Source organism: Hemiscyllium ocellatum, chromosome 10 (assembly GCF_020745735.1).
Source record: "Hemiscyllium ocellatum isolate sHemOce1 chromosome 10, sHemOce1.pat.X.cur, whole genome shotgun sequence".
NCBI lineage: Eukaryota > Metazoa > Chordata > Chondrichthyes > Orectolobiformes > Hemiscylliidae > Hemiscyllium > Hemiscyllium ocellatum.
The window spans coordinates 93348908-93366881 of NC_083410.1; the positions used below are offsets into that span (position 1 = coordinate 93348908).

At 43.6% G+C, this 17974-nt stretch overlaps 2 protein-coding genes across 4 annotated transcripts in view; one reads left to right on the plus strand and one right to left on the minus strand.

Moving 5' to 3' along the window:
• Nucleotides 1-17166, minus strand: part of pcmt (protein-L-isoaspartate (D-aspartate) O-methyltransferase) — a 57347-nt gene extending 40181 nt beyond the window's left edge. The window contains exons 1-2 of one of the 3 annotated variants that reach the window (XM_060831734.1): nt 16833-17166; nt 2974-3078 (exon numbers count right to left, since the gene is read on the minus strand). In XM_060831734.1, the coding sequence (XP_060687717.1) occupies nt 2974-3078; nt 16833-17004 (277 nt within the window). In that variant the 5' untranslated portion in view covers nt 17005-17166. The remainder of the gene's footprint in view (nt 1-2973; nt 3079-16832) is intronic. The other 2 variants (XM_060831732.1, XM_060831733.1) reach the window with 2 other exon arrangements.
• A 206-nt stretch (nt 17167-17372) lies between these two features.
• The window catches only part of LOC132819582 (metabotropic glutamate receptor 1-like), a 313439-nt gene continuing 312837 nt past the window's right edge, over nt 17373-17974 (plus strand). The window contains exon 1 of the mRNA XM_060831152.1: nt 17373-17441. Coding sequence (XP_060687135.1) covers nt 17373-17441 — 69 coding nt within the window. The remainder of the gene's footprint in view (nt 17442-17974) is intronic.

The window sequence follows — 17974 nt, forward strand, 5'->3', positions numbered from 1 at the left end:
ATACTTGTGCCCATGGCTACCCCTTTAGTCTGGAGGAAGTGGGAGGATTTGGAGGAGAAATTGTTAAGGGTGAGAGAGTGTCGGTGGAAGGGTACTGTTGGGAACGTCTGGAGAGGAAAAAACAGAGGGCTTGGAGACCCTGCCATGGCAGATGGAGGTGTAGAGGGATTTGATATCCATGGTGAAGATGAGACATTGGGAGCCGGGGAAACGGAAGTCTTGGAGGAGGTAGAGGGCGTGAGTGGTGTCTCGAACGTATGTGGGGAGTTCCTGGACTAGGGGGAATAGGACAGTGTCAAGGTAGGTAGAGGGGAGTTCAGTGGAGCAGGAGCACGCTGAGACAATGGGTCGGCCAGGGTGGTCAGGAGGTAGAACCGGGCAGTGCAGGGTTCCCGGACTATGAGGTTGGAAGCTGTGGGTGGGAGATCTCCTGAGGTGATGAGGTTCTGTATGGTCTGGGAGATGATGGTTTGGTGATGGGGGGGTAGGGTCATGGCTGAGGGGGCAGTAGGAAGAGGTGTCCTCGAATTGGCATTTGGCTTCAGCGGTGCAGAGGTCAGTGCGCCAGACTACCACTGCGTCCCCTTTATCCGCTGGCTTGATGGTGAGGTTGGGATTGGAGGGCTGTGCGTTGTGAGGGTGAGAGGTTGGAGTGGGGGAGGGGGGTAGACAGGTTGAGGCGGTTAATGTCCCGGCGGCAGTTGGAAATGAAGAGGTCAAGGGCAGGTAATAGGCCAGCGCGGGGTGTCCAAGTGGATGCAGTGTGTTGGAGGTGGGCGAAGGGGTCCTCGGAAGGTGGGCGCGAATCCTGATTATGAAAGTAAGCTCGGAGGCGGAGGAAGAATTGTTCGACGTCACGGCATGTATTAAATTCATTGATGCGTGGACGGAGGGGGATGAAGGCGAGTCCTTTGCTGAGGACTGATCGTTCGTCCTCAGTGAGGGGGAGGTCTGGAGGGATGGTGAAAACTCGGCAGGGCTGGGAGCTGGGATCTGGTGTGGTTGTGGAGCTGGGAGTGGGGGCGGAACCTGTAACTGGAGTGGGTGTGGTGGTGGGGGGAATGGGGGTGGAGTCATGAGCTGGGGTAGTGTTCCCCTCGGGGTTCTGGGGGGTGGGGATAGTGACAGTGGGGTCTGTGGGGAGCGTGTCAGCAGAATGCAGGTGAGTGGCGCTGGTGGGGCCGGAAGTGGTGGTGACCACGGCAGTAGGGATGGTGGAAGTCACTGAGCGTGTGGCATCAGCAATGATGTGAGGGACGGAAGTGATGCCATGTGTGATGCATGAGAAATTGTGAGGGGGCAGAAGTGGCTGTGGGAGTGGCCATGATAGGGGCGGAAGTGACATCATCAATCAGCGTGGGGGTGGCAGCTGCATCAGCCGCATGGCTAATGGCGTCTGAGTAGTTTCCGAGGCCAGGGGAATCTTCCGGAATGTTTGAGGAGTGCTGGTTATGGAGGTGGGTAGATAAAAGTTTGTCGTACTTACAGTTTTTGATGTTTGAGATGGAATTGAAATACTGTTTGTTGAGAGTATGAATTCTCCTGAGGATGTAGTACAGAGTGGGTCCTTTGCAATTCTGAGAGAGTGTGGCCCTCAGCTGAGGCAGGGATGACTGTAGAGAGGTTAGGTGCCGGCGCATTGCTGCGACCGTGGAGCAGAGGATCTTGAAGGAGAACTGTTGCTGGTGTTTTTGAATCTGTAGTCTGTACGGTTTGTCCTGTTTGGGTCCGAATTCTGCTGGTTTAAAGCTGGTCCGGAGTCCGTGTGGGATGAGTTGGTTACGGAGGCAGGCACAGAGGAAGCAAAATGTGGCTGTAGTAGCAAGTTTGTTTCACGACATGGTTGAAGAGCTTCAGGGCAGAGGAAATGACCTGAGAGTTGCAGTGGGAGAGGGACTCCCTGAGAGTCTTGTAGAGAGAGGAGGAAAACTTTTTCAAGGCAGGCATCCTTGCAAGAAGGGGGATTCACAGTAGGGTTAAAATCAACGAGGTAAAAACAATGACTGCAGATGCTGGAAACTGGATTCTAGACTAATGGTACTGGAAAAACACAGCAGTTCAGGCAGCATCATCGACATTTTGGGCAAAAGCCCTTCATCAGGAATAAAGGCAGAGAGCCTGAAACGTGGAGAGATAAGCTAGAGGAGGGTGGGGCTACCTTCATGTCACCATTAGACATTTAATACCAGATTTTTATTGAATTCCTGGTGGGATTCGAATGCAGGCATCCAGAACACTACCTGAGTCTCAGGTTAGTAAACCATCACTACTTCTCTAAATACGATTATTTCAAATAAAGAAAAACAAATAGCAATTAAGATTCCGTACACCCAGCTTATGATCAAACGTGTGTTTCCAGTCATAAACAACAATCCCTCACTCAAACAGAGGTAAAAAAAATTAGAGGAGGAAACTGCAGTTTGGCTCTACTGAGAGGAGGGGCAGCATGTGCTTAACATAATGTTTGGAAAAAAATCAAAAATTCTGCATCTTGTCTGCTCAGGTACTTCCTATAAATAGTCTGGATTTCAAAACAGACCACTTATAATGGAAGTCATCACTTACTAGAAGGTGCACAATAAAATTTGCACAAAAATCACAGGAACTTACACGTTATTATGGCTGTTTCACAAGTTTTCTCTGGTGAATAAGATAAGTTGAGTATACAAGTATTTTTTGAAAAGCATATTTATCTATCAGGCTATGATGTTCATATATGGAAATTTTAAAAATATAAAATATGATTTTATTCTAAAAATATCTATTGAAATTCTAAATTAAATGCAACCCATCCTAATTTCTAGAACGAGAGTCAAGAGGTCAATAATTCAAATAGGCCAGCAATAATTTCTTGCAATATTCAAAGCCCATTGCATTGGAAATACAGATTAAGGCATAGCCAAACGTGCATTAGGTAATGGGAAGGGATGATCAGGTTGTTGCTGAAAAGAGAAGTACTTTGGAAATGCTTACCTATAGACTGAGGGGAATCTGTATAAGGATTACTCTTTACATAGTGGCAACGGTCTGTAGCCAACATTACATTATAAACTTTCTCTGTCTTGACTATTCCATTCTCTGCAAAAGATGAAAAAGGAAAGTATTTATGAACTTCCCCATTTGGAATTGCAAATATTAGGAACAGTGACATGAGGAAACATATACTTTTTTTTTAAATCAACCTGTTATGACATTTCTGAAGCAGCTGGGATTTGAATCAGAGCATTTGGGCTCAGAGATAGGGATATTATCACAAGAGCCCCAAACATATATTTTAACCTGTCACAACTCAATTGGGAAGAGTGCACGGAATTTGAGATTCACTTTCCAAAAGTCATCGCAAATGTGTAACAAACTATTTACATCAGCAAGGTGATCAATTTCCCTGGCTGTTTCAAAACCAGTGTAAATCATACCAGGCTTTATTATTTACAAGTTAAATTTATTGAAAACAAACTTATTGTTTCACAAATGGCAATAAGAAATAGATTACTTATTACTACCAAACAACTTAATGTCAGTTTAAAACATGGAATAAAACAGATGAAAAGGTTCAGATTGATTATAAAAACAATGTCATTCAATAAACAGTCCTGATTACAAAGGCAGAATGAATTGTTTCGCATTCTTCATTTTTTTTAAATTATGGTGACACAATGTTGTGACAGTTAAAAGTTGATATTCTATTCAAGAATTGATTAGGCGGACCTATGTTTTTTCACTTGCACAAGAACTTGTTCTTTTCAGAGTCTTCAAGCTATGACTTTAATTATTATAACAAAAATAATTCCCCCATTTATTATCTCACCTCTCACTCCCCATGGAATTATTCCCATACCAAACAAACAACAGCTGCTCTCAGCCTCCAATGGGTTCTTTATTTCCTACTTTGCCAAGTGGCAATGGCCAGTGTTCGCTTACAGGTATTTTTTCTTGCTTTTGTTTCTTAAAATCAATGACCAGCAAAACCAATTACAGCAATTCTTCAACCTAAATACACCAGAGCAAATCTCCTGGCATGTGTCTATTTGATTGGAAACCAGATTAGCTCTTCATCCAACTGTGATAGCTTACAAAAATCAATCAGCCCTTCCCCCTTGTTGGCCATACAGAAGCTTAGAGTCTGGTATTTATGAATGTAGGAAAGCACAGATAACCCAATTTCAAGATTGCTTGTTTTTTTCCTGTGGCAAGATGATATATTAATATTTCTAACTAATAAGGCTAATCAGCTAGCCTCAACCTTCACTCCCTTTCATCTTGGAAGTGGATCATTTAGAATCTGATACTTACAACTTTCCAGAACATTGAGATCCATCCCATTGTAAATTCAGAGCATGTTAATATTGTCTCTGAACATAAATACCTTGCACCTTTTTCTCAATAAAACAATCTAAGTTGCTCTTTGATCACTAATAGCTTAAAAATGAGATGGTTTGCTGATCAGCAGAACAGGTGACATAACCCCTTTCATTTACCCACTATTTTGGAACTGCCTTTAAAATTTAATATTAATAAAGCAGACAATTATATTGCCACTAATTGGTTCCATATGAGAAATGATAACCTGCAGCCAAGTTTGACATTAACTTCTTATAAGAAAGTATTACATTGGCACATTAAATTATTAAAGAATTTAATACAACAGCCCACCTGTGGTAGAGACTGAAACTAAATTCAGGAGAAGGAATTTTACTTACTGGTAGGAATGTGAAACCTAATACAATTCCAAAACAGGTTAAGACAGAGGGAAATTGTAGGAAATGGGGTTCCCAGGCACCTGATGCTATTAACCTAAGTAGTAGAAATTACAAATTTGGGGGGGAAAAAACAGGCTTTGACAAGCTGTTGCATTCCACCTTGTAGATGACATACATTGCTGACACTGGAGAAGCAAGTCAATACTTAAAGTGGTGAAGATGCCAAATAAGCAGAATGCTTTTACCTTGAATGCTGTTGGAGCAAGCAAGAGGAGATCATTTCTTACTTGTGGCTGGATAGTAAATGGAAAGGCTTTAGGGAACGAAAAGGCAAACTATAATCTGTTATTGTAGCCACACCATTCATATGGGTCATCCAATAAGGTTTCTGGTCATTGGTTAATCAGGATTTCAGTGAAGGTAATGCTTTTAATGCTGAAGAAGTGTAGCATATCTATTGTTGGAGATTATCATTGCCTAACATGCACAGCAGAAATGTTTCCCATTAAAGTATCTAATGGAGGAAGGAACAAAACAATTAAAGAACAGGATGGGTTGAGAAGACAACTAAACTGTACTGGTTGCGCCGTGCTTATGGTACTTTTGCAGTGAAGACCAAGAAACATAAAACTCAAAATAAGCCCCTGCTTATTATCGTACCTCTCACTCCCCATGGAATTATTCCTATACCAAACAAATGTTTGAACTTTTACCAGCTGTTTGACATGTCCAAAGACAGGAATTTTATTCAAGACCTCCTAATTTAATGAAGTTCATAAATCTTCCAGAGGTGGTCATTACCTGATGGAGTCTACTCAAACAAAAGAAATGCAACTACTCCAATACATTGCAAAATAAAAAAAAACCAAGCCATCATATTAGACATTTTACTTATTACACATGCTATATATGCTAATCAAATACAATAATATCCAATTCCTACAAAAAGTACCTCAAAATCTAGGTTGTTTGTTTTTAGTTTAATTAAAAATATTTTTATGAGCAGCTTCCTTGAATATTTCTGGTCATTAGGTGTCCCTGAAACAGCAAAGAAGAACAAAGCACTGTTCACACACATCAGGCTCTGGCTGAATCAAAAAAATGGCCAAACAGACAGTCAATTAAATAAAATGCATTACTGAAGAATGTAGATAAGCACAAGTGTTAAGAACTGCAGCCTGGTACTTTGCCCAGCTTCCTCAGATGGAATGATCCTTGTTATTTCAGAAATTCTAGACTCTCGAGTCTCAGAAACATACAGTGAAGAGTTCAAGTTACTCAGTACTTCCTTTGTCTTCAGTCTTTTGATATTATGTGCCAACACAATGTGGAGTGGTTTTACAACCCCTAACACTGTCCCTTATAGATATGAAATGTATGCTCCACACCTGATCAGTTGTTATTACTTGTAAATGTGGGTATACTAAACATTCAAATCCACCAGCTGTTCCCACTATAAATTTTTGGTTCAGTCTTTAAAATGAAAAATGTCTAAAATTATAATTAAATATTACATCCAGTATTGGAGTGAACTAGGTCCCTCAACAGCCAGAGGATGTAGTTAACACATGACAAATTTAGCACAGGAATTTGAACAGGATAAAAATAAGGACAGATGAGCAACTTTAAAATAGTAACAGAAGTATGCCTGCATATATGATTATCCTCTTCCTGTCAATATAAAAACTAGCTCATGCACATTAATATGCATATTCATATCATTAGGGCCAAACAAGCACTGAGATGTAGTCCTGAACTGTGATCATTAAAATATGCCTGTTGAAGGGCTTTCCTATGGCACTGGGAAATATATCAGAGTATATCATTGTGTGTCCATTGATGATGCAGTACAAGTATCCAGGCACTCAACTGCAAAGGAATTTTAGGAAATTTCACATCTTGTGCATCCTGACTTTTAGCCACAGAGACAAACAGTACAGAAACAGAGTCTTTGGTCCAACCCGTCCATGCCAACCAGATATCCCAACTTAATTCTAGCCCCATTTGCTAGACTTTGGCTCATATCCCTCTAAACCCTTCCTATTCATATACCCATCCAGATTCCTTTTATACGCTGTAATAGCACCAGCCTCCAACACTTCTTCTGACAGTTCATTCCGTATGTGCATCGCCCTCCATTGAAAAGGTTGCCCCTTAGGTCCTTTTTAAATCTTTCCCCTCTGACCTTAAACCTATGCCCTCTAGTTCTGAGTTCCCCCAACCCAGGAAAAAGACCTTGTCTGATGACAATATCCATGCCCCTCATGATTTTATAAACCACTAAAGAGTCACCCCTCAGACTCCAAGGAAATTAGCCCCAGCCTATTCAGCCTCTCCCTATAGCTCAAACCCTCCAACCTTGGCAGCATCCTTGTAAATCTTTTCTGAACCCTTTCAAGTTTAATAACATCCTTCCAGTAGGAAAGAGACCAGAATTGCACACAGTATTCCAAAAGTGGCCTAACTGATGTCTTGCACAGCTACAACATGGCCACCTAACTTCCTCTACTACAATCCCAACCGACTCACTCTCTCCTCATATGTCAGCTCTGCCATCCCAGAAAGGAATCTGGTAAATATTTGCTGCGCTCCCTCGATATCAAGAGCATCCTTCCTCAGATAAGGAGACTAAAACTGCTTACAATTTTCCAGGTGTGGCCTCACCAAGGCCCCTGAAAAATGGCAGCAAGACATCCCTGCTCCTGCACTCCAACTTCTCGCTACGAAGGCCAGTGTACAGTCTGCCTTTTTAACTGCCTGCAGCACCCTGCAGGTTTAGTTTCAGCCACTGGACAGTGCAGGCCAAGAGAATGAAAAGATCACGACTCCTGTGGAGGGCAAAGTTCAAAATGGAAAAGGCAGCATGTTCAGTGCAGGGGGAAGTCTTGTTTTCACTGCAAGACACCAAACAACTTTGCACATTAGTATCTGGCTGTGAGGAAGCACAATAAGCAAACACCATCACCTGCTTGAATCTAGAAGTATAGAATCCCAGTGTGGAAGCAGGCCATTTGGCCCACTGAGTCCAACCTGGCCCTCTGCAGGGCATCCCATCCAGACCTTTAAACTGTTCCATTCATTTCCCATGACTAATCCACCAAATCTGCAACCTTGGACACTATGGGGCAATCTTAACATGATCCATCTTTGAACTGCTCCACTATTTTAGATTATGTTTGATCATCAATCTCAATGCCATTTCCTGTGCTATCCTTATATCCCTCACTACCTTAAATTCTACAAATGTATTGTAAACAACCGTTCACCTCTGGGGTAGAGAACTGCAAATTCCTCTTCCCCCTCAATCTTAATTGGTTTGTCTCTTATTCAGAGACTGTTGAAAACATAATCGCCAGTCCTTCTCTGCCACTGGGTGAAAATCCTTCAAGTCCCTCCTTACTGCATTGTGGGTCTACATATATCAAATGGATGCAGTGGTTGAAGGCAGCAACGTAGCACCATCTTCTTCAGGTGAACTAGTGATGAGCAATAAATTCTAGCCCAGCCAGTGATGCCCATATTCCATGAATGAATGAACAAAAGCAACTTGTAAATCACAATAATCTACAGCATTAGCTATATACCCAACTTACTGAAACTAGTCAGGGATACGTAACAGGATATTGCATTTTAAATGCACAGTAGCACCTGGGGATTAGAAAAGGTGTTGTTGCTCCAAAAACTTGGGAGATGGTAGCGGGTTTTGAGAAGTGTTTTACCTCGGGTTGAGGTTCTGGATGTAAGTTGGCTCGCTGAGCTGGAATGTTCATTTTCAGAAGTTTCGTCACCATACTTGATATCATCATCACTGAGCCTCCGGTGAAGCTCTGGTGTTACGTCCTGTGTTCTATTTGTGCTCGGGTTTCCTTGGTTGGTGACGTCATTTTCTGCTCTTTTTCTTAGAGGATGGTAGGTGGGGTCCAAGTTGATGTGTTTTTATGTAGAGTTCCAGTTGGAATGCCATGCTTGTAAGAATTCTTGTGCACATCTCTGTTTGGCTTGTCCTAGGATAGATGTGGTGACCCAGTCAAAGTGGTATCCTTCCTCATCTGTATGTAAGGATACGTGTGAGAATGGGTCATGTCTTTAGGGGCTAGTGTTTGTTCATGTTATCCCGGTGACTAGTTTTCTGCCTGTTTGTCTGATGTCATGTTTGTTACAGTTCTTGCAAAGTATTTTGTACATGACGTTCCTTTTGCTTGTTGTCTGTATAGGGTCTTTTAAGTTCATTAGCTGCTGTTTTAGTGTGTTGGTGGGTTTGTGGGCTGCCATGATGCCAAGAGGTCGGAGTAGTCTGGCAGTCATTTCAGAGATGTCTTTGATGTACGGAAGAGTGGCTAGAATTTCTCGGCATGTTTTGGCTGCTTGTTTGGGTTTATTGCTGAGAAATCAGCAGACTGTGTTCATTATGCGTTCACTAAGCAGCATTAGAAACAACACTGAAAGACAACAAACTCACAGAAGAAACCGACCAAACTAGAGAGTCACACTAACATTAAGCAGGAAAAAAGAAGGAAACACACGCAATACACAAGAAAGGAAAATACTAGAAAGGACTAAAAAAAGATAAAATCATTGTTATCCTACCTGCAAACAAAGGACACTCGACAGTCATTTTAAACCAAACATACTGCCTGCAGATACCAACACTTAATAGATGGCAATAGACCAGACCCACAACTAGAGAATCGAATCACAGCCCTACTTAAAAAAAAATTCAGAAATCTGGAGAATTAAACAAGACTGACTTCCAAAAAACCAGATGGATCCAACACACCATGCTTCTACAGATTACCCAAAATTCACAAACCAGCCCTCCCCCCACTCCACCAGACCCATAGTCTCACTACCTGGAACACGGATGTACAGATTAGCCAAGGAACTACACCAAAGACTAAAAGACTTAGAAGACGACTCACGTCATTCCACCCAAGAATTGCTGAACACGAAAGATACCAAGAAAGAAGAGAATGAAATAATGGTTTTCCCATCAACGTCAACCTGGCCAAAGGAACGCTGACTACACAATTAGAAGAACCAAAGACACCTACACCAAACAGCACCAACTTCAATCAGCAAGGACAGAATTGTCAAGTTAGTGGGCCTATGCCTTACCACCCACTTCAATTTCAATAACAAAATCTACAGACAAATTAATGGAACATCCACAGAATCTCCGACATCAGGGTTCTTAGCAGAGGCAGTAATGCAGTAAGGCTGAACAAACAGTTCTGCCAACCATCCATCACAAACTTTGGGTCTGCCACATGGATGGCACCTTTATCACTAAATTAAACAAGTTAGAGGAAACCTTCAAGACATCAATAATATCCTTACTGGCGTTAAATTCACAAAAGTGAAGGAAAACAACAACGAACTGCCATTCCTAGATGCCACAGTAGAGCAAACAATCAATGGAGAACTTCAAACCAGCATCTACAGGTAAACAACACATACGGACCAAATACTGAACTACAAAAGCAATCATCCCAACACCCACAAACGAAGCTGTATTAGAACATTATTTCAATGAGCCACCACACACTGCAGCACAGAAGAACTACAAAAAGCAGAGGAAAATCACCTATACAGTGTATTCAAAAAGAACAGATACCCATGAACACAGTCCACTGATTTCTCAGCAACAAACCCAAACACGCAAACAAAATACACCCAGAAACTCTAGCCTCTCTCCCGTGGGCGGCACGGTGGCACAGTGGTTAGCACTGCTGCCTCACAGCGCTGGAGACCTGGGTTCAGTTCCCGACTCAGGCGACTGACTGTGTGGAGTTTGCACGTTCTCCCCGTGTCAGCGTGGGTTTCCTCCGGGTGCTCCGGTTTCCTCCCACAGTCCAAAGATGTGCGGGTCAGGTGAATTGACCATGCTAAATTGCCCATAGTGTTAGGTAAGGGGTAAATGTAGGGGTATGGGTGGGTTTCGCTTCGGCGGGTCGGTGTGGACTTGTTGGGCCGAAGGGCCTGTTTCCACACTGTAAATCTAATCTAATCTAATCTACATCAAAGACATCTGAAATGACTGCCAGACTACTCAGACCTCTTGGCATCATGGCAGCCCACAAACCCACCAACACACTAAAACAGCAGCTAATGAACTTAAAAGACCCTATACGGACAACAAGCAAAACGAACGTCATGTACAAAATACTTTGCAAGAACTGTAACAAACATGACATCAGACAAACAGGCAGATAACCAGCCACCAAGATACACGAACATCAACCAACCACAAAAAGACTTGACCCTCTCTCACTAGTATCCTCACATACAGATGATGAAGAACATCACTTTGACTGGGACAATACATCTAACCTAAGACAAGCCAAACAACGACAAGCACAAGAATTCCGAGAAAAATGGTATTCCAACCGGATCTCTTATCAACAAACACACCGACATAGACCCATCTACCATCCTCTGAGAAAAAGAGCAGGAAATTATATCACCAACTCAAGGAAACCCAAACACAAATAGATAGCAGGACATAACAGCAGCGCTTCACCGGAGACTCAGTGATCATATTACCTAGTATGGTGGCGAAACGTCTGAAAATGAACTTTCCGGTTCAGCGAGCAAACTTACATTTAGAACCTGGAAGATGGCTCCAATGTCAGAGAGCAGCAAAAGGATGTAGGAATGAGCATAACAGTAACAGGCAAGACATCTTGCAAATCCAGGTATCTTAACATCACAATTCTTAGTGCGGAAGCAGGCTATTTGGCCCATTGAGTCCACACCAACCCTTTGAAGAACATCATACCCAGACCTATCTCGCCTACTCAATCCCTATAACTCTGCATTTCCCCAGGCTAATCCATCACTGGACATCATCTGCGTTGTTCTTCAAGCAACTTGAACTTGACTGGGACAACACTACTATGATAGGACAAGCCAAACAGAGAACAGTCAGGGAATTCCGTGAGGCTTGGCACTCATCCACAGATTCAATCAATAAGCACATCGACCTGGACCCAATATACTGGCCACTGCAGTGGACAGCTGGAACTGACAATCGGAAGCAGATTCAAACCACTACAAATGCCGGAGGAAAGATCACAGAAGCGCTTCACAGGAGGCTCCCAAGCACTGAGGATGTCACCTAGACCGGGGACGAAACGTCTGCAACACAACTTCCCATCTCGGCGAACAGAACCACAATAACGAGCACCTGAGCTACAAATCTTCTCACAAACTTTGAAGATTTCACAGTGTATACAGAACCAACTGGCCTTTGAAATTGCTGAAGGTAGCAATCAATTTGGAATCAATGAAGAAGGTCCTCTGCATCTCCAAGATCACTTGCAGATCTTTGGATTGAACACAAAACATTAGTGCAGAGGAGTGAAAGTGAAAAAGAATGGGGACAGGGTGTGTGTGCAAACGAAAGGGAATTGAAGTTTAGTATTCTTCTTTAAGACAAAGGGCAAAAAGAGACTTAAGTTCTCAAAGTTGAAAGAGTTCTTTGGGTCAAACTTTTTTTTAAAAAACAGGAGGTAAATGAGATGAATTGTCAATTTAATCATCAGTGATGATGGGTTCATTCTACTTACCATTTCTTCATGCAGGGGGGAACTAAATTCAGTGAAACGTTTGGGAAACCACATTTTAAGGAGTTTAAAATGCTGCTTTTGGATTGCTAAACTAGGAAGCAAGCTTTTGAAGATAGATAGATATAAATCAAAGCTTATATTTCTAAAGCAGCTTTAGCATAGTAAAAATCTGCAACATAGTCATAGAGATGTACAGCATGGAAACAGACCCTACGGTCCAACATGTCCACACCAACCCAATCTAGTCCCACCTGCCAGCACCCGGCCCATATCCTTCCAAACCCTTCCTATTCGTATACCCATCCAAATGCCTCTTAACTGTTGCAACTGTACCACCCTCTGCGTGAAAAAGTTGCCCCTTAGGTCTCTTTTATATCTTTCTCCTCCCGCCCCAAACCTATGCCCTCCAGTTCAGGATTCCCCGATCCCAAAGAAAAGACTTTGTCCATTTATCCTATCCATACCCCTCAATTTTGTAAATCTCTATAAGGTCACCCCTTAGCCTCTGACACTCCAGGCAGCACTAAACTAAATAAGGACACAACATACACTCCTGCCACTGTGCACCAGCAGGAGTGAATCTTAAAGGTGTATGGGGTACCATATCAAGCAACTGTACACTCTTCGATGGTGTTGAAATCTTGGAGGGTCGTTGGAGTTGAACCCATCTGGGCAAGTGGCGTGTATTCTATCACCTTCCTGACATGTGCCTTGCAGATGGTGAGGGGGCCCTGGAGAGTAATACTAATTGTAGGATTCAGCGTGTGACCTGCTCTTGTAAACATATTATTTATTTGGCTGGTCCAGTCAAGCTTGTATCAATGATAATTTCCAAGACATCTTTGGTGGATTCAGCAATGGTGTTGAACATCAAGGGGAGATAGTCAAATCCATTCTTCTTGGAGATGTCCATTGCCTGACACGTTTGGCACAGTTGCTTGCCACTTCAAAGCCCAAACCTCTGAACGCCATGTTGCAATTGGTAACAGATGGCTTCGTAGATCTCTTTCCAAAAATATAACAAAATACTAGTTAGATTATCGAATTGCAAAAAGTTCTGGTCACTACATTCAAGAAAATTTATGATCACACTTCAGAAAGAGATAAGGATGTTGCCAAAACCAGAAACATTTAGCATTGACAAAGCCTGGATAAGCTGGGGTTGCATTCCTTGGAATTCTTTGGAGATTTTTAATTAAGGTGCGCTAAATTAATAGCAGTCTGCATAGTGGATAAGATTTGCAGATGGATGGATTTTCTTGTGAGAGAAGCTGCCTTTTCATCCAGAGGGTCATGGGGATCTGGAACTGTCTGCCTGAAGTGGTGGTTCTTAAAAACAACTGAATAGACAATTGAAATGCTGCAATCTACAAAGTTTTGAATCAAGGGCTGGAAATCGAGATTAGGCTGGATAGTTTTTATTTTAACTTATTTTGTGTTATGTATTATAGTACTACTTCCTTCTGTAGGAAGTTACTCATCTTAATTCTGTTTTCAACTTCAGTTTGCTAGTGCACACTCCTGCCAATCTAGTTAAACACTTGCAACTGCACTAGTGAACCTCAGTACAGATGGGGCGTTCCCTCCCATTTGGAGAGCACTTCAGTGGTCCAGGACCTATGACCTCAGTGACGAGCCCCCAAGGCTGACTTCAGGACAAGCAACTACTCAAAGTGGCCGAGCAGAGGCTGATAGCAAAGTTCGGTACCCATGGGGATGGCCTCAACCGTGACCTTGGGTTCATATCACACTACAGGTGACACCACAGCACCCCACACTCCTACAGACCCACTCTCATACAAAAGTTCTTTCTCATACGGTCACAGATACACTCCCACACTCACATGCACCCCTCAGACATATACCCCTTTACACTCTCACACGGCCTCACGGACAATCATACCCCCTGCACACACCCACATGCACACAAGTTTGTGGGGTGAGTTTGTACTTGGAGAATTACATTTTATTTTGCTCAAAACTGCATGAATTCATGTAAGAATCTGTAAATCCTGTTTTAGATTAGAATCAGTCTGAACATTGGGGCACAGACAGCCTCACATAGGGCAACTCACACGTTCAATGCATTATCTGGGTCAACATGACACCAACTATTAAAGATCACTTGAGAATGTAACTTAAAGGAAGTCTTGAGATTTACATACGAAAGAACTGAAACCAACATGCCCATTCTAAAAGATGTGAAACTTAAATAACGCAGGTCTTTTTCAATATATAAGTTCAGTTACATTACACAGTAAACTTTTGCTAAAATTCTGTGTCCTACGATCTTATACACCACAACCACCTGATGCAGGAGCAGCACTCCGAAAATTCGTGCTTCCAAATAAACCTGTTGAACTATAACCTGGTGTTGAGATTTTTTTTTAAAAACTCAGTATACCAGGGAACTGAGCCCAAATTGGCTGACAATCCAGTACAGTATTGAGGGCGTGCTGAACTGGTGAAGCAGTCTATTGGATGTAGATATTAAAAGGGAATGATATTCCACCCTCTGGTGAGCTCAAGAGATTTAGCTCACCACGGTATTTTTAATAGACCACAGGAGCCCTCCCTGGTTTCCAGAGTAACGTTTATTCAGAATTAAAAACCGCTGAAATACATTGTCCAGCCATTATTACATAACTGATTTTAAGAGATTGCCATACACGCAGTTAGTTATTGAGTTTACTATAAAGCATTTCAGAAATTCCAGAGTTCGAGAAAGGGGCTTTATAAATGCCTTAACATTTTTCAAGGTACATCTGAACATACTATTATGCTGTATTGGCTCTCTTATATTATATTTCCACTGCCCAACTCCTGGGCTGAACCAATGATTACAGAAAGGATACATATTGCACTAACAGTGGCAGTTGTAAAAAAATAAGAGGTACTTATTGGATTTCTATGATCTCTTCAATGTTAACAATGTAGAACCATCTTCTAAGTATTCAGAATATATCAACATTAATTACTCAGACAATTTCAGAGTCCAACAATTCTCTCCACTCTCCTCCATTCTGAATATCCCCTTCAGTTATTGTTCATTCAATTCCCTGCCTATATCTCAGTACTCTGTGGATTGGCCACTTCAGCAACATGCATTTCAAGATATCAGTTTTATCACATATAGTTTTGGCAGTCTGCAAGTACTTGTGCATTTCTCAATATATTCAACATTCAGAAAATCCAACATCATATAATCACTACATAAATCCAGACTGACAAGTGAACTTTCATTCAACTATTTCTGTTTGAAGAACACAAGCTATTCCTCAAAAGCAATTAATTGGCTTTCAACCATCCAGGAGACATGAAAGGGATTTTATTAATCTAATCCTGGGATTTTCCCTCAGTAGCTCTCAACTGGGAGATCATTAGCCAGCCAGTGTTACTGGCAAAGGTGAAGATGCCACAATCTTCCTCAGGTGAGGCAAGAGCTTGAGGAGGACAGTCCTTCATCTAGTGTGGGAACTGAACCCACAATGTCAGAATCATTCTGCATCACAAGTCAGCCATCCATCCAGCTGAGCTAACCGACCACAATACTGATAGCAGTGACGATCAGTGCACCAGGGGATCTTTCTCTGGGGTATGAGCAGAGAGACTAGAGTTGAAAGCATAAATGACACAATCCTCTCAACATTACACTGGGATGACAGCCAAGACTACGCATTCGATTGAAATTTTGGTTAAAAACTCAACATAACAGAATTCAGCAATGTAAATAACTGATTAATATATTATCAATTGGATTAATTTCTGAAAAGGTAAAATTGCAAGGCTAGCAAAACGGTTAGGGTCTTACAGTAGATGGATTATCAGGTTAGCAGTTATTAAGGCACACCAGAGCTGGCCCTTGCAGCCTGCGACAGCATTCAGTAAGGTGAGAGCTGGCCTGGATTCTGGCATCAACTGTCTTGACAAAGGGGCCACTGGACTGAACTGCTTTTTTTCTCTGAACTGTGGATGCCAGCCCCGGCGAATTTCAACAGCACTTTCCGTTTTTGTTTCGGACACATATATATATATCTCACTCGGCTTTCCCTCCCTGCTCCCCCCTCCCCCCAACAACGGATGAAAATTCTGTCTACTTCAGCGTTGAAGAGGGCGGTCAGCGAGAGAGTGAGCCAGCCCCTCTCCCCGCAGGGCTGTTTCTGATCACACGGTGTTGATATCTGACAGCTCGGCGGCCCTGCAATGATCAGCGATTTTTTTTAAAATATAAAGGGAAGGAGAGCACTTTGATCTAACCCCCACCCCCACACCCCCATCCCCACCCAGGGCTGTACCGCAGGGTCGGTGCGTGTGTGGGGGGGGGGGAAGGGTGGGAGCTGCCACCCACCTCCTGCCCGTCTCCCCGGGCGACGGCAGGGATCCTCGCCCTGCCCCCACCCTTCCACCAGCCGGCCTCCGCCCCCCCCCCCCCCCTTCTGGGACTGCCGCCCGACAGGGAGCCGGTGCAGTGCTCCGGTCAGCTTTTGCCGGCCGGACGCGGTGTGGTGTGGTGTGGTGTGGTATCTCTCTCTCTCCCTCCCTTCCCCCGGGGGCAGGCACTCACTCCGCAGGTTGTTGACGAGCTCCGCTTGGCTCTCTCCGCCGCACTTCCAGGCCATCCTCTGACACAGCGCGCGCACCAGGTACAGGGCCGCCGTCAGCAACACGCCTGCGCACACCGCTCTACCCACAATGCTGATCACCTCCAGCGCGTCGCCGCCGCCGCCGGCCTCCATGACGTCACGGCCCGAGAAGGCCCGCCCACTGCGCCGGAGGATCTGGGAGGAGGAGGGGGGTGGGCGAGGGAACCGATTAATTAAAATCACAGCGGCCGAGTGCACCGCCCAGCGCCGCAGACTCTTCACTCGGTCAGAGGATGATGCAGCACTCTTCAAGCGGTCACCCCCTCCGCGAGAAGTCCCGAAATGCTATTTCAGTGCAAAACCGAGACGCAAATCCCTCTTTAGTGATTAAGGAGGATTAGGCGGGGATCGTCTTTGGTACAGGCCAGCCATTGATGGCAACAACCCCCACGTGATGGGGGTGGGAAGCGGGAGAGCAATGTAGCTCCTGTTCCCAAATCTAAATATAACCCCCAGTAAAGATGTTGGCAGCGACGGCCGCCAGTGACATTGCACTAGAGCATATCATGAACATCAGCACACCACCCATGGCATTGCACCAGAACCTATCATTAACATCAGCACACTACCCGTGGCATTGCACTAGAGCATATCACTAACATCAGCACACCACCCATGGCATTGCACCAGAACCTATCATTAACATCAGCACACTACCCGTGGCATTGCACTAGAGCATATCACTAGCATCAGCACACTACCCGTGGCATTGCACTAGAGCATATCATGAACATCAGCACACTACCCATGGCATTGCACTAGAGCATATCACTAACATCAGCACACTACCCATGGCATTGCACCAGAACCTATCATTAACATCAGCACACCACCCATGGCATTGCACCAGAACCTATCATTAACATCAGCACACTACCCGTGGCATTGCACTAGAGCATATCACTAACATCAGCACACTACCCATGGCATTGCACTAGAGCATATCACTAACATCAGCACACTACCCATGGCATTGCACCAGAACCTATCATTAACATCAGCACACCACCCATGGCATTGCACCAGAACCTATCATTAACATCAGCACACTACCCGTGGCATT